Raw genomic sequence first — 16,352 nt, 5'->3', positions numbered from 1 at the left:
TCTCTATCCCCCGTTTTCCCCATTTTTAGAGTGTGAGAAGAGTGAGGGGTTATTGGATGGTGGAAACAAAGGGTGCATTTACTCTATAGAAGTAATGCAGTTTGACACCAATTTAAGCCTATAGAATCCTGGGACTTGCAAGTTTACAACATCTTTAGCCTTCTCTGAGAAAGAGTGCTGGTGCCTCACAAAACTACAAATCTCAGGATTCTGTAGGATGGAGCCATAGCATATAAAGTGCCATCAAACTGCATTATTTCTCCAGTGTAGATCAGTGGTCCATAATTTTTTCCGTCTACCGCCTCTTTCCCCCTTTGGCAAAAAGCCTGGCACATCCCCCCCCCCAATGCTTATGTCTTGATAGTATAGTCTACCGTTGTGGGAAGCAGGGGCTCAGCAGTTAAGATGCTGATTCTGGTGATTGGAAGATCAGCAGGTCAGAAGTTCAAGACCCAAGTGTCATGTGGGTGGAGTGAGGTCCTGTCAGTAGTCCCAGTTTCTGCCAGTCTAGCAGTTCAAAAGCATACAAATGCAAGTAGATAATAGGCACCAGTTTGGTGGGAAGGTAACAGCGTTCGGTGCAGTCATGCTGGCCACATGATCAGAGTTGTCTTTTACAACACTGGCTCTTCAGCTTAGTAATGGAGGTGAGCACCGCCCCTATAGTCAGACACGACTTGACAATTTTTTCAAAGGGAAACCCCTTTACCTTTAGGTCTACTGTTCTACTGCAAACTGAAACAATCAGTCAAGGTCTCTGTTTCCTTTGCACCTGGTCACTTTGGGAAAAGCAATTGATCAGCTGGCCAAGCAGCGAATAAGACACCTCTTACTTATGCCAGCCTTGCGGTAAAGGCTGGCACAGGTGAGAGGCTTCTCAGTCACTGCTTGACTGCTGCTCAGTTGCTGGTCATCCTGGAAGAAAGAACAGAAGCCTCTCACTTGTGCTGGCCATCCAGCAAAGTCCAGTTTGGGCAAGAGGTCTCTTGGTCGCTGCTCAGCCAGCTGCTCAGTTAGTGCTACCAAGATGACTGGATGCAAAGGGAGACACCTCTCCTTGGCACAGAAGAGCTCTCAATCCTTCTTCATTGGGGCAAAGAATTGCACAGCTAGTTTGTGTGTATTTAGAAACCACATGCTCTGGACTGGAGATTGCCATGGATAGGGAAAGGGAGACATTTTAACTGGAGGAGCTGCTCCAAGGTGAAGGACACTTTCCAAGAATCAGCCCGCTTCTTCCCCAGAAACATGTCTTCCCCACACAGCTTCAAGTGTTCCCCCGCCATACACCAACACCGCTTCTTCCGTTACCTCTTCTCTCAGCCTGTGTGATTAAAGAAAGCAGGAGCAGCAGTGATGTTCCAACCTGCCAGTCACAAAGCTTAAGCAGGGTCCCAAATCTGAAAACTCCTTCTTTGCTGACTTTTCTCCCCTGCCACCATGTGCTCTAACTCCTTGCTCCAATCATACCATCTGTCCAAAAATGGCACTGCTCTGAGCTACAGAAGCAATGCCCCTGCACCCATCTTACAAGTTTCCCAACTGCCTCCACCACTACTAATGAAAGATGGGGATAAGGGAGCAAGTCTGCACGGGCAGGTGAAGAGTGGGAGACACCACCATATGAAGTGAAGCTGTACGGTGGTTTTAAGGACTGAAAAGACGTTTGATGCAGTCCTCATCCTCACCATGGTCCTAAAGACTGATGGTTCCCCTTGTCTTTCTTGCACACCAATACTTTGACTGAAGGCCCCTCTGCTGACCTCTTTCCCCTCAATATCCCCCTTCTGCCCCCTTTACCCCTCACCACCTCCCTGGATCTTTCCACTGCCCCTTGGTCTGATGTAGATGCACCCAAGATCTCTGACAGGCATGCCTTTTCCACTACTGCTGTGAGAAGAGTGTCAGAGAAGCTATGGCAGCAAACATTCTACTAGACTATCAAAACGACATCCAATGGTTATGTCCCTCTGTGCCTGTAGACCTCCTTCACTGTAGGCAGGCAGCATGCATCTCCCACATGCTCCCCTTGATTACTTCTTAATTGCATTGACTGAGAATTGCCATGCATTTAATTCTCTCCCACAGAAATTCATAAATGTTAAAGGTGCTTCACACAGCCTTGATATGATCCTATGTACCTATTAAAGAGGAATTGATACCATATGGTACAGCACTGTCAGACAAATGTCACATTTTCCACACACAGTAATTTCATACTACAAAAAGTAACTCACCTTCATCTCTTGAGTGTCATGTTAGTAAATCTTTATTATCAAAATTAGACAAGTTCCTGCAATGTTCTTTTTGACAAAAAAACCTCCACAAGATGTCTCAGATGTTAGTTGTTATTTGATTAAAAAATCAAAAACAAAATTCAGTTATCAGCAAAGATTTCTTGATAAAATAAACTAATGTGCTTTGGGAAGAATTATCTGTTCTTGGGAAATTCTTTTTCATTAACCCATCAGGAATGATTACCTTATCCTGAAACTGCAGATAACTTAATTAGATATAGTATTGAAACTATTGTTTGTGTAAAGGGAACTTCATACTAGGTTTACACAGCTATCGAGAAAACAGCTTTGGAAATACAGCGAAGTTCCACAATCATGTGATTAAACTGCACTAACAGCAACAAGAAGATGGGAGCCAAGTTAAGTTTTCTCAATACAAAAACAGAATACAACTAGTGTAGGCTAAAGTATTTTAGTGCTTCAGAGTCATGTGAATACTATGAGGACTAGAACAACCCATATACTGAAGAGAACATATTAAGCACTTTAAAAAATGCCTGCATATACTCTGAAAGCTCATAGACATTTGAAAGAAGATGCAGAAACTGATTATGGCAGTGGGAAAAGCAGATTTATGAAACTTCATATGTGCAGCCATTGTTGCTGTAACTGGTTGACTTACAAAAACTTTTCAGTACCTAGTCAGTAAATAAACTCCATGTTTTAGACAAAAAAGTAACTGAATACATTGTAACAACAATGTATGCAGCTACAACCTTGATGATGCGTTTTTCACTCTAAATTACAAAAGGTTTAGCACTCTATACAGCTAAAGTAAAACCAAATATACAAACCATGCCAAACACAGAGATAATAAGATAGACAAAAAAGTAGAGGATTGTCTACACCTACCCCTTTACCAATGAACCATGGAAAATAGCGTGTATAGCGTGTACCTTTATGCTTTAGCTAAATATAGCCATCAAAAAACTGAAGTCTGGATTAAGGATATGTTGTAGTGTGCCTTCAAGCTGCATTTAAATTATGGTGACCAAGGTGATGTATCACCTGAAAGGTTTGTTTGGAGAGGTTTGCCTTTGCCTTCCTTTGAGAGAGTGTGACTTGCCCAGCGTTATCCAGTGGGTTTCCATGGTTGAGTATAGATTTGAATTCAGGTCTCCAGAGTGATAGATAGTCCAATGCTCAAACCACTATACCACACTGGCTCTCTATTAAAGATGTACAGGCTGTCAATTGTAAAATGTTAGGTACAATGAGAAACCACCTCTACTATTATTTTTTTCCCATATACAAGTTGAGTCTCCCTCATCCAGAATTCCAAATTCTGAAATATTCCAAAAACCAAAACTATTTTCATGGGTGGCTGAAATACTGACATGGTTCAAGGGACACAAATTTTGTTTCATGCACAAAATTATTTTAAACTATTGCATAAAATCAACTTATGTGTATAAGGTATACCTTATACAAGTAGCCTGAAACTGGTTTTACGCAATACTTTTAAAATAAATTTTGTGTTTAGTCCCATCTCCAAAATATCTCATTATGGTTGTTGTTGTATGTCTCCAAGTCATTTTTTACTTATGGCAACCTTATCCTTGAATTTTAGTGGAAAGCTTCTTCAGAAGGGGTTTGCCATTGCCACTGCCATCCACTGAAACTGAGAGTGTGACAAGCCCAAGGTCACCCAGTGTTTTTTTTTAATGCTTGAGAGGGGGAATCGAACCCTGATCTCCAGAGTCTCAGTCCTAGGCTCAAATCACTACAGCATCCTGGCTCTCATCATTATCCAATTTGCAAATACAGGTATTTCAACCTCCCCCCCCCAAAAAAAATCCAAAATTCAGAGTACCTCTGGTCACAAGAATTTTAGATAAGGGGAGCTCAACATGTACAAACTATATCCATGTTTGTTTTGCACTGAGATGGGAAAACCCAAGTTGATCAAAGCACATCTTGGGCTGCATCCGGACTGCAGAAATAATTCAGTTTGACACCACCTGAACTGCCATGCCTCACTGCGATGGAATTCTGGGAATTGTAGTTCTGTGAGACATTCAGCCTTCTCTATCAGAGAGCTCTGGTGCCACAAGAAACTACAATCCGCAGAATGTCCACAACACTGAGTCACACCACATTAAGTCTGCAGTTGAGATGCAGCCTTGGTGTTTTCCATTTCTGTCCACTACCAAAGCACACAACAGGCAGGCAAGGGATGCTGTGGCTCCTTTTACCTAGAAGAGTTGGGGCATGAAGATGAGGGGAGCTAAATACAATGGGCCTTTGGTATTCTCTGGGGTTTGGTTCCAGGAAACCCCCCCTCCAGATACCAAAATCCACTTATGTGCAATTCCCCTTACACGCTATAGTATCATATGGTGTCTCTTTTATGAAACGGCAAAATCAAGGGTTGCTTTTAGGACTGCAAACAAGCTAGTGAAATGTGAGCTAGATAATGTAACTGTTACATGGATTTGTAATTGGTGGACCAGTCGAACCCAAAGGGTACTCAATAATGGCTCCTTTTGATCCCGGAGAGAGGTGACCAGTGGGGTCTGCCCTGGGCCTAGTGCTGTTCAACATATTTATCAAAGACTCGGATGACAGAATTGGGGGTATGCTTATCAAATCTGCAGATGACACCAAACTAGGAGGAGTAGTTAATATCCCAGAGGGCAGGATCAATATTCAAAATGACCTGAATAGATGAGAAAGCTGGACCAAAGCTAACAAAATGAACATCAACAGGGAGAAATGTAAGGTACTGCACTTAGGGCGGAAAAATGAAATGCACAGGTATAGGATGGGGGACACCTGGCTGAATGAAACTGCGTGTAAAAGGGATCTTGGAGTCCAAGTAGACTACAAATTGAACATGAGTCAACAGTGCGATGCGGCAGCTAACAAGGCCAATGCAAATTTAGGCTGCATCAATAAAAGTATAGTGTCTAGATCAAGGGAAGTAATAGTGCCACTGTATTCTGCTTTGGTCAGGCCCCACCTGGAATATTGTGTCCAGTTCTAGGCACCACCATTTAAAAGGGATGTTGAGAAACTGGAGCGTGTCCAAAGGAGGGCGACTAAAATGGTGAAAGGTCTGGAAACCATGCCCTATGAGGAACGACTTAGGGAGCTGGGGATGTTTAGCCAGGAGAAGAGAAGGTTAAGAGGTGATATGATAGCCCTGTTTAAATACTTGAAGGGATGTCATATTGAGGAGGGAGCAAGCTTGTTTTCTGCTGCTCCAGAGACTAGAACATGGAACAGTGGATGCAAACTGCAGGAAAAAAGAGTCCACTTTAACATTAGGAGGAACTTCCTGACAGTAAGAGCTGTTTGACAGTGGAACAAACTCCTTCCTTGGAGTGTGATGAAGTGTCCTTCCTTAGAGGTCTTTAAACAGAGTCTGGATGGACACCTGTTGGGGATGCTTTGATATAGATTTCCTGCATGGCAGGGGATTGGACTGGATGGCCCTTGCGGTCTCTTCCAACTCTATGATTCTATTATTATTATTATTAGGAATATTTACAAGCTGTGGATGGCTGAATCTGTGGGTATGGAAGGCCACCTCTATGTGTTTCTACCCATCCCCTTTCAATGTCAGCATGGTCCTTAGCCAGGCAAGCCTTGTTCCAAGCCCTTGAACCATGGCATCCTCCTTTTCTAGAACCTGCCCTACATTTGAACCTTCTGTCCAGGAGAAATTCCAAAGCGTCCCCCATTCTGAGCAGGATCAAGCAGCATGAATTTATCTTTAGATGAGTGTTTTTAGCTTTTACTGGAGAATGTCCTCCCTTTTTCTCGAACATCCTACATTTTGTGGTGTCCTGTCCTCCTTTGCGGTGAGGACATATCTAGTCACCCTTGAGAATCGCCTCAGGGCACCATGATTTCTGCCGGCCATAAGAGGAGTGTCCATGCTGGGCTCTGTGGACGACTCTTTCTCCCTAGGGCCATCCAGTGCAAACCCATTCTGCCATGCAGGAACTCTCAATTAAAGCATTCAAAACACTCTGATAAATAAAAACCCACTCTTTTTTGTCATGCTCAGAACAGAGGGCACTTTGCAGCTCCTCCTGGACACAGGGCTGAAACGTAAAACACTCAAGACAAATGGGGGGGCATGACCAAATAAAAGGCTCAAAACATTCAATATAAATGTAAATCCATGCTTCTTGGTCACGGTCAAAATGAAGGGCATTCTGAAATTCCTCCTGGACAGAAGGCTGAAATGTAGGGCACTCAAGACAAATGGGGGACACGACCAAATAAAAGGCTCAAGACACTCTTATATAAATGCATACTTCTGAGTCGTCCTCGAAAGGGAGGACTTTTTGGGACAGAAGGAGATCAAAATGGAGGGCACTCAAGTAAAAAATGTAGGACATGGACACACACATACATCCTTCTTCATCATTCTCAAAACAGAGGGGGCCTCTGGAATCCCTCCTGGACAGAAGGTCGAAATGGAGGACACTCGAGAGAGAGAGAGATGTAGGGACACCCCGAAGACTGAATAAATAAGGCTCCACACACTCGGTATAATAAAGATAAACATCCATGCTCAAAATGGAGGGCGTTTTGCAAATTCCTGTTGGAGAGAGAGAAGGCTGATACGGAGGAGGTCGTCCTGGGAAAGGAGGGCAGGTCTGTGGCTAAGGGAGATGGGCCACGGGGGAAGGGAGGGAGGGAGGGAGGGAGGGAGGGAGGGGAGAGCCCCCTTTGCCCTTTGTGGTGACCCTGTGAGGGTCGCAGCGAGGAAGAGGAAAGGGCCCCCATCCTCTCTCCTGACAGAGGAGGCGCCATGTTCCAGCCTCCCTCCCTCCCTCCCTCCCTTCCATCCCTCCTTTCCCTTCCTCTCCTCAAGGAGGGCCTGGCTCTTTCTACCGGAGCCACACCCGGGGCCCGTTACACAGAGAAGCTACGGAGGCTCCCTCCTTCTTTCTTTCTTTCTTTCTTTCCTTCCTCTCTCCTTCTCCTCCTCTGTTTACTCGAAAAGAAAAACAAACACCTCACCCCTCCTCACGACCGCCGGCCAAGCCGCACATTAAAGCCCGGGTCCCCCACAGGCTTCCGTCACATCTCGCGGGAACTCGTTGACATCGCGTTCTCACACTCTCTCCTCCTTCTCCTCAGTCGCCGCCGTCGGGGGGTCACGTGACTCGAGGGGCGCCGGCGACAAGTGGAAGGAAGGCGGACGAGCCGAGAGGTTGCGTGGGCGGGGCCTACTAAGACCCTGTGGAGGCTGGCCGGAAGCAAACCCTCCCTCCGCTTTCTCTGCGCATGCGCGAAATTTTGTTTGATATGGGGAGGGGCTTACGGCTTGGGGCCCTTCCTACGTTTTGGACTTCGGCTCCCAGGATTCCCGACTGTTAGCCCGGTTGGCTGGGGCTTCTGGGAGTTTAAGTCCAAAGCACCTATAGGAGGACCAAGGCTTGGAGCCCAGTTTCATCTAAGTCAGGGATTCCCGAACCCTGACCTTCCAGGTGTTTTGGACTTCAGCCCCCAGCATCCCAGACCATTGGCCAAGATGGCTGAGGCTTCTGGGAGCTGAAGTCCAAAACACCTGGAGGACCAGAGTTTGCAAATTGCTGGTCTGAATCCTGAACGCCACCTGGTCCAGCTGCTGAAAAGGCAGTCTCCTGGTATTGTTGGGCTGCAGGTCCCGTCATCATTGTTGTCCATGCTGTGAGGCACTGATGGAAGCTGTAGCCAAAGAAGTCTCGTTGGGCTGCAGGTCCCATCGTCCATTGTGGTTGGCTGTGCAGTGAGGCGCTGATAGAAGCTGCAGGCAAGGAAGTATTAGGCTGCAGGTCCCATTATCTATCACTGTTGGCCATGTGGGGAGGTGCTGATGGAAGCTGCAGCCAAAGAACTGTTGTTGGGCGGGAGGTCCCACCATAAATCAGAATCACAGTTGGAAGAAACCACAAGGGCCTTCCAGTCCAACCCCATTCTGCCACGCAGGAACTCTCAATCAAAGCATCCCCGACAGATGGCCATCCAGCCTTAGATTAAAGACCTCCAACAAAGGAGACTCCACTACTCTCTGAGGGAGTGTGTTCCACTGTCGAACAGCCCTTGCTGTCAGGAAGTTCCTCCTAATCTTGAGGTGGAATCTCTTTTCCTGGAGCTTGCATCCATTGTTCCTGGTCCTGTTCTCTGGAGCAGCAGAAAACAAGCTTGCTTCCTCCTCAATATGACATCCCTTCAAATATTTAAAATAGGGCTTTTAACAGTCTCTTTTCCAGGCTAAACATCCCCAGCTCCCTAAGTCTCCCCATAAAGCATGGTTTCCCGACGCTTCACCATTTTGGCCAACACTCATTGTTGGCTATACTGTTGGAAGCTGCAGTCAAAAAACATCTGGAAAGCCACACATTCCCCATCCATACCTACCCAACATGCTCATAGTTAGAGGTGCAGTCTGCAAAGCAATCTTATAACGCCTTTGAGACTAACTATGCAAAAGACGTTGTAGCATGACCTTCCGTAGCATGAGCTTCCGTAGACCTGGGACAATACTAGACTACACTGTGTTATTATTCCACTTTTACTGCTATCGCTGCCTCCTCTGGAAGCCTGGGATTTGCATTTTAGGGAAAGGCATCTAGAATTCTCAGCCAGAGAGCTCTGAGGCCTCTCTAAACTACAAACCCCAGAAAGCCTCCGGAGGCAGCCATAGCAGTTGAACTGGAATAATAGTGCTTGAAAAAGTAAAGACGTACAACTGAGCACTACAGTTACAATTCTTCAGGCCATTATATTCCCCATTACTATGTATGGATGTGAGAGCTGGACAGTGAACGCGGCATACAGGAAGAAAATGAACTCATTTGAGATGTTTTGCTGAAGAGTGCTGAGGATACCATGGACAGCTAAAAAGACAGACAATTGGGTCCTTGAACAGATCAAGCCTCAACTGTCCCTGGAAGCCAAGGTAATCAAGCTGAAGCTGTTGTACTTTGGACACTTTGTGATAAGGAAGGAAGGACTCATTGGAAAAGACAATGCTGGAAAAGGTAGAAGGTAGTAGAAAAAAAGGAAGACCACACACCAGATATATAGACTCATTAAGGAGGTCACAGACATGAATTTGCAGGAACTAAATAAACAGAGCAGTGGAGGACAGGGGGTCTTGAAGCTTTCTCATCCACAGGGTCACCATGGGTCAAGATCAACTCAAGGCTAGTTAACAATAGCGTAGTGTGATTGTCACTGGTTTACTTCCTCAGAGGTACAGTGTTTCTGAATGTGGGGTTTTTATTTATTTAGGTCATACTGAAATGGATGCAGCATTAGCCAAATCTAAATCCAAACCTAGTTAACTGTTTATTGATAAATGTTGCCAACATTCGAACCACTCACAAACACTACTACTGGTTTATTACAAGTAGAAACAAATATAATGGGGATTTCTATAGAGAAATGGGAGTTTCTAATCTATTTATGAGACCTCAAATCTACTCTAATTTAATTTATGGCAATTCTCTCCCATGGTTTTCTTGACACAATTTATTCAAGTGGTGGCTAGCCATTTCCTCCCACTGAGGCGGAAAAAGCGTTGACTTGCCCAGTGTCACCAATGGGATTTTGATGGCTGAGCAGGAATTCAAACCCTGGACTCTTCGACATTCTAATCTGACACTCAAGCCACTCTACCATACTGGCTCTAATCTACTAGGATGCTCTATTTACTTCAGAGGAATGCATATATATATTTCAACTAAGTGCCCCTCCAAACCACAAATCCCAGGATTCCATAGGACTGAGCTATGGCAGTTAAAAGTGCTATCGAACTCCAATATTTGTGCTATGTGGTCATGCTGTTTCACAAAACAGGTGCAAATCTGGAAAAGCGCATCCACTTATAAATGAAGCCGTTAACATTTACTTGGTAATTAGACCACTAAGCTTCAATGCATTTTGATTTACACAGTAAATCTGGTCAGTTAAGATACTAGTATATACATACCTCGAGGTAGTGTAGTGGTTTGTGTTGGATTATGATTCTGGCGACCAGGTTTGATTCCCAGCTCAGCTAATGAAACAGTGGCCTTGGGCTAGTCACTCTCTCAGGCTCAAGGAAAGGCAATGACAAACCTCCTCTGAACAAATCTCACTAAGAAAACCCCACGATGAGTTTGCCCTTAGAGTTGCCATAAGTTGGAAATGACTTGAAGGTACAAAATAACAACACACATACCTCCCAGTGATAGGCAACTTTAGTGACAGCTTGAAAGCAACAAAATTTGTAGCAACAACTGGAGTCTTTAAAAATATGCCAGTACTGTAGCTTCAAATATGAACATTTATTTCCAAGCACACAAATCTTTTTCTTTCTGTTCTAATAATCCTTGGTGTGTCTGCAAGAGAGTCCTGTATGGCAGAGAAAGTTAAGAGAAAGGGTATTTCCAAGAACTACACAGCAGGGGCATTTGAGTCAGAAACTTGGTCTTACTGCTCACATTTAGCCTACTACCTTCTCCAGTATAGCAGTTCAGGTCGAATATCCTTATCCATAAATCCAAAATACCCTAAAACTGTCAACATGGGTGGCTGGGATAGTAACACCTTTGCTTTCTGAAGGTTTAATGTATACAAGCAATTTCATGCACACATTTTTTTTCCCAAAACATTGCATGCAAAATTACCTTCAGGCTATGTGTAGAACATCTACATAAGGTGTATATAAAACATAAATGAATTGCACATTTAGACTCAGGTCCTATCTCTAAGATATCTCATGTATACTCATTCCAAAATCCAAAACAAGTCCTTTTGTTACTGGTGTTAGTGTTACGACTATTCATTATGGTAGCACCACAGCTAGGTGAACAAATAGCAAGTCGTATTACTTCCAGTTCTGGATGCCAGGCTCACTCCTCAGTAATAAGAGTTTAAAGCCCATACATGACTAAGGAAGTCATGTGCATAATATGACCTGTCAAGACCTACAGTGCTATTCCACTGTGTTTTACCTTCAATATTCTAGACATATGCTTCTGAGGGGGAAATGTAGACATGAAGTCTCTGGGCAGTCTTTTAAAGAATTAAACAATAATAAAAGAATAAGCCACAGCCAGTTTAAACTCATTACCATCTTTAATTAAGCTGCTTTGGAAGTAGCATACATTTCCATGATAAACATTTTACCAAGCTGAAGTTCACAGAATCACATTGTAGTTCATTAATGCCAAAAGTACGAAAGGGTATTTTCACATGGCAAATAGGATCAAGAAAGCAACCATCAGACAGAAGAGACCCATGGCTTCAGACAGGGCAAATCCCAGAATAGCGTAGGAGAACAACTGCTGCTTCAGAGAAGGATTTCTAAAATAAGAAGTCAAAATATAAGTCATTTTGAGGAAAAGAAACATTTCATAGACATATCACTACTGTACCCTATGCAAGGGACAGTGAATCACTGATGGTCCAGATGTTTCAGACTGCAACTCTCAACAGACTTTTACCAAACTTGCCTTTCTGGCTGGGCTTTTGGGAAGTTGAAAAAGGTTCCTTATCCCTGTAGTAGAAAGCTCAAACCTGATTATACAACAAAGTTTTTTTTTTAAAAAAAAGCTTAATAAAAGATAGGTAGTGCAAAGCTTACTGATGAAAAGCAAAACTGTTATAATTTTAAAAGTCTGAAGATAACTACTACTTTACTCAGAATGGAGTCTTGTGACACTGTAAAAACTAAAGTTCTATTTTGCCTAAGCTTTTTGCAAACACATTTTGCATATACACTGAGAAGCTGCCAAAAAGACACAAAAGACGCCACAAGACTTAAGTTGTTTTTGCTGCAAGAGAGTAACATAGATGCTTCCTAGACATTACTGCAACCAGGTGCTTGTAGGGAGATACTTAATGATTTACTGTTGTAAGTTATAAGTATATAGTACAGAGTGTTTAAGCTTAAAACACAATAGTAAAACTCAACATTATTGTTACTCTTGTATGTCCATTTACAGTCCCCATGTTTCACTGTGGGGTTTCTACTTATTTTCCTGAAGCGGGCTTCGAGCCACACTTTGCCCACCCTGAGCTATCTGCAACCCTTGCATCTGCAAGGGTGCCACAAATTAATTGAACAAACATATATTCATGCAATGCTGTATGATAGATATCCAGGATATGTTACCTTGCATAACCAATGATTAGACTTCCAAAGACGGTTCCAATACCAGCACCAGAACCAGCCACTCCTACTGTGGCAGCACCAGCACCAATAAATTTTGCAGCAGTATCAATGTCTCTGCTGATAGCACTTGTTTGAAATTCCCTTAGTGCTAGGTGGCTGCCTGTGTTTTGAGCCCCAGTAAGGAAAGGTGTGCTGCCCTAAAAAGAACAAGAAGGAAACCATAAGGGTTAATTTAGTGCCAGGTCAGAAATAGATTTGTATTATGAAAGCTACAAACATTCTACAGAAAAAAAGAGAAAGCTTTAAGACACATTTGGAAAAGTACTTAATAGCAAGCTATTCTTATTTTCCTAATGCACGGAGAATCTAGAATCACTATCTAGTCTACAAGGTAGGTCCTAAACAAAAAAAGGGAGGAATCTCAGGAAGTCAGTCCCTGATTAGTGGAAGACCACTTGGTAACCAGAGAACCGTTTTAAAGTCATTGGAATAAAAGTAGGATATTGCAATAAATAGATGAATGATTTTATCATTCCAACTCAGTTGCAAGTCTGTATTTTTGGGTTTATTATTGCAACACAATTTGCACAGAGTAAGTTACAATGTCGTGAAGTTTGGAGGTGAATAACTGGACACTAAAGAAAAGGCAGCTTGCCTCTGCCATAACTACAGTTTTATATTGGTTGTGATTAATGATTACTAGGACAGGAACACACAGGCTCACCAGATAGATTAGGAAGCTACAGAATTGTTTAAGGTACCTCTCCAGTCCTGACCTCCGGCCTAGACAACACTGATACAGAAATTGGTCTATAAAGGATTCTTGATCCCATGCGCATCTGAAAGGGAGAGAAAGGAGAGGAAGAATATTAAACAAGACATACAATGAAACAACTACCACAGCCTTCTACACAACACACAGACCACAGTGGGTTTTAAAATGGAAGAGAATAAGTTATCTTCACAATGGCAGGAAGATTCCACCCAGAGGAAACCTTCCTTCAGTCTCTTCAATGGTGTAAGACCTCAGCATTTTTAAAGAGCTGGAATTTTCATCTCTACACAGCCTATGTCCACAGCTACAATGAAAATCTTCAACACAACTGCTCTTGAAGTTTGACATTCACTATGTCAAGGTAAATGTGTATGAGAGAACGTATCTTATCTAGATCAAATAGAACACTCACAATCTATGGATTAGACACATGTATTCTCAGATAGAATAAAAGGTTTGCTTTCGGAGTGGGGGGGGGGCATGTGACTATTGTTTGTCACTACAGTATAAACAAATTACAGACTGAAAAGAATACTAAGAATTGGTTTATCGTCCTGTGCTATTCTAAAATATTGTGTACAAAATTACCTTCGGGCTATGCCTATAAAGTGCATACAAAACATAAATGAATTCCATGTTTAGACTTGGGCCCCATTTCCACGATATGCCATTATGTACACGCAAATGCTCCAAAATATGAAAAAACCAAAAACATTTCTGGTCCCAAGCATTTTGGACAAGGGAGGCTCAACCTGTAGAGCACTGAACTGCCACTGGACTTAATGACCTTCAGGCCCCTCGCTTCCCAACCTACAGGCCTTCCAAAGAAACTCTGACATTGCGATTCTAACCAGATATACCCTGAAGACAAACCCATGGAAATTAACCCTGGACTCCTCTTGAGAATGGGTATCAAAGCTGTACTCAGAGCAACTCAAGAAAAACACATCACTGGGGGGAAATGCCATTTCAGAGTCCTCAGAGAGTGTCCTGCTTGTCATTTGCAGTGTGAACTGACAGCCTCCGCAGACTGTAGGGAAGGGCCTAAGGAATGAATGGCTACGGGAAAGGAAGCCAGGCCCATGGCCTACTTGTGTCCTTGGGCCACCTCCTTGCTTAAGGACATGGGGATTACTACTCCATCCTCTGCCCCCACGAGTGAGTGCAGGCACACTTTAACACTGCTAGTACTATTACTATTAATATATTTCTTTCCCGCCTCTCCTCGAGGCAGGTACCGCATATTAAAATGCAAATCACAATGAAAAAGCAAACACACAGAACACCAACCATTAAAATACAATACTATAAAAAGCATTAAAGTACACGCCTCTGAGTACTGTACGTTCTCTTTTAAATTAACAAATTAAAAAGTCATGATTTAAAATTGACTGGGTAAGGCCTCTCTCTCTTTCCCAAAGAGAGCCTCTTCTCTGCCCTTCTTAGAGAAGTCACAAGCAGCAACCACTTCTTAGCAATTGGGAAATCCAAAAAGCAGCCTTTGCCAGAAGCAGAGGACAAGAGAAAGGCCTTTGAGAATGACCCACAGCAAAGACTGCAGGGCCCCCAGGACAATAGTAAGCCTCCTTGCAACGAGGAGACATCCAGACCTGGCCATGGAGCAAAGTACAGCAATACCCCAAATCCACAGAACATACCTTTTATGGGGCCTTTATGGACACAACTCATCATGCAATCTTTCAAAGCTCCACTGGCTCCTTCCTCAGACAAAGGTGATAAAAATCACAGTTGCTGTGTGCCTTCGGATCATTCCTGACTCGTGCCTCCAAAACACACTGCAGAAATGACCCAGTTTGAGACCGCTTTAACTGCCCTGGCTCAATGCTAGGGAATTCTGGGAACTGTAGTTTTGGGTGACAATGAGCCTTCTCTGTCAGAGAGAGCGAGCTCTGGTGCCACAATAAACTACAGCTCCCAGGATCCCCTAGTAATATGGCAGGAGAGTTAAAGCAGTCTCAAACTGGATCATTTCTGCGGTGTGTTTTGGAGCCATGGTGACCCTATTTCCTGGCAAGCTTCTTCGTTGCCTCTGAGGCTGAGAGAGTGTGACTTGCCCAAGGTCACCCAGTGGCTTTCCATGACTGAATTCGAACCCAGGTCTCCAGGGTCATAACCCAACACTCAAACCACTGCTCCCAAATAAAGACGCAAAGAGGAGGAAGAGATGGCTGCTAGGAAAGGCAATGCAGGGAAGAGACGGAGAGGGGGCATAGAAAGCAAAGGGAGGTGACCAGGCGTCCTCCATTTCCTCCTCCCCTCCCAAAGGGTCCTCCATTTTGAGCATGGAACTCACCAACGCAGGGGAGCCAGCGGCCAGCTTGGCACAGGCGAACATGGCGGCGGCGGAGGCTGCTTTAGCTGCTGCTGATGGCGGCGGAGGCGGCGTCTGGGGCCGGAGGGGCTCTGGGCCTTCTGGCTGGCGGCAATGAAAAGGGGAAAGGGAGCGTTAGGGTCCCGGCAAGCGGCGCCCCCGGTCAGAGGCCGCCCGGAGGAGGACTGGGGCCCGATGGAGGCGGATGCCGGCCCGGCCTAGCACTTACCCTGCAACGGCGGCTTCTCCGTCTGGGCTGGTGCAGCGGTAGAGGTCGAAGGGACGGCAGGCCACTCGCGCAGGCGCAGAGGCGGCGCTTCAGTAGCCCCCTCCCGAGTGCCCGGATGTTGGGGAGGAGGAGGAGGGCTATTGGAAACGGCGGGAGAGATGCGTCAAGCCAAGGTCACTTGGAGTTTCATGCTTTCAAGGTCATTCCGATTTTTATATGGCGACCCCTGTCATGGGGTTTCTTGGCAGAGATAGTCAGGAGGGAGTTTTGGCCACGAGGCCTCCTCAAAGAAACGACGGGCTTGCCCATAGAGAAACCATACTGCCACAGAGGATCATTGGAAATTGCTTGCCCATAGCAAGTATTCCCCAAGTCTTCCTAGGGCATGTCATTCCCCAATGCTCCCTATGGGCAGTATTCCCCACATGCTTCCTATGGGCAAGGTTCCCCAGATGCCTTCCCTATGGGCAAGTGTTCCCCAATGCTTCCCTATGGGCCATGTTTTCCCCAATGCTTCCCTATGGGCAGTATTTCCCCAAATGCTTCCCTATGGGCAAGTATCTTCCCACTCAATGCTTCCCAATTGGCAAGTGTTCCCCAATGCTTCCTAT

At 44.6% G+C, this 16,352-nt stretch overlaps 2 protein-coding genes across 5 annotated transcripts in view; both read right to left on the bottom strand.

The window, feature by feature from the left end:
* Positions 1 to 7,489, bottom strand: part of ATF2 (activating transcription factor 2) — a 48,415-nt gene extending 40,926 nt beyond the window's left edge. Inside the window, exon 1 of one of the 3 annotated variants that reach the window (XM_042470582.1) lies at positions 7,278 to 7,489. The gene's annotated coding sequence lies outside the window, so the exon portion shown is untranslated. The remainder of the gene's footprint in view (positions 1 to 7,277) is intronic. The other 2 variants (XM_042470564.1, XM_042470555.1) reach the window with 2 other exon arrangements.
* A 3,858-nt stretch (positions 7,490 to 11,347) lies between these two features.
* Positions 11,348 to 15,880, bottom strand: ATP5MC3 (ATP synthase membrane subunit c locus 3). 2 transcript variants are annotated; one of them, XM_042470618.1, is made up of 5 exons: positions 15,742 to 15,880; positions 15,495 to 15,617; positions 13,167 to 13,244; positions 12,406 to 12,602; positions 11,348 to 11,594 (listed from the first exon to the last, which is right to left on the bottom strand). In XM_042470618.1, exons 2-5 carry the CDS (start codon positions 15,534 to 15,536, stop codon positions 11,480 to 11,482), a joined length of 432 nt encoding a protein of 143 aa, XP_042326552.1. In that variant the 5' UTR covers positions 15,537 to 15,617; positions 15,742 to 15,880; the 3' UTR covers positions 11,348 to 11,479. The 2 variants fall into 2 exon arrangements, with proteins under 2 accessions (XP_042326552.1, XP_042326560.1); XM_042470626.1 differs by having other exon boundaries at positions 15,495 to 15,613; positions 15,742 to 15,854.
* Between the last annotated feature and the right edge of the window lie 472 nt (positions 15,881 to 16,352).

The sequence above is a fragment of the Sceloporus undulatus genome, chromosome 1 (genome assembly GCF_019175285.1).
Source record: "Sceloporus undulatus isolate JIND9_A2432 ecotype Alabama chromosome 1, SceUnd_v1.1, whole genome shotgun sequence".
Classification (NCBI taxonomy): Eukaryota; Metazoa; Chordata; class Lepidosauria; order Squamata; family Phrynosomatidae; genus Sceloporus; species Sceloporus undulatus.
Note: the sequence above shows the minus strand (reverse complement) of the source record. Positions and strands in the feature narration are given on the sequence as shown.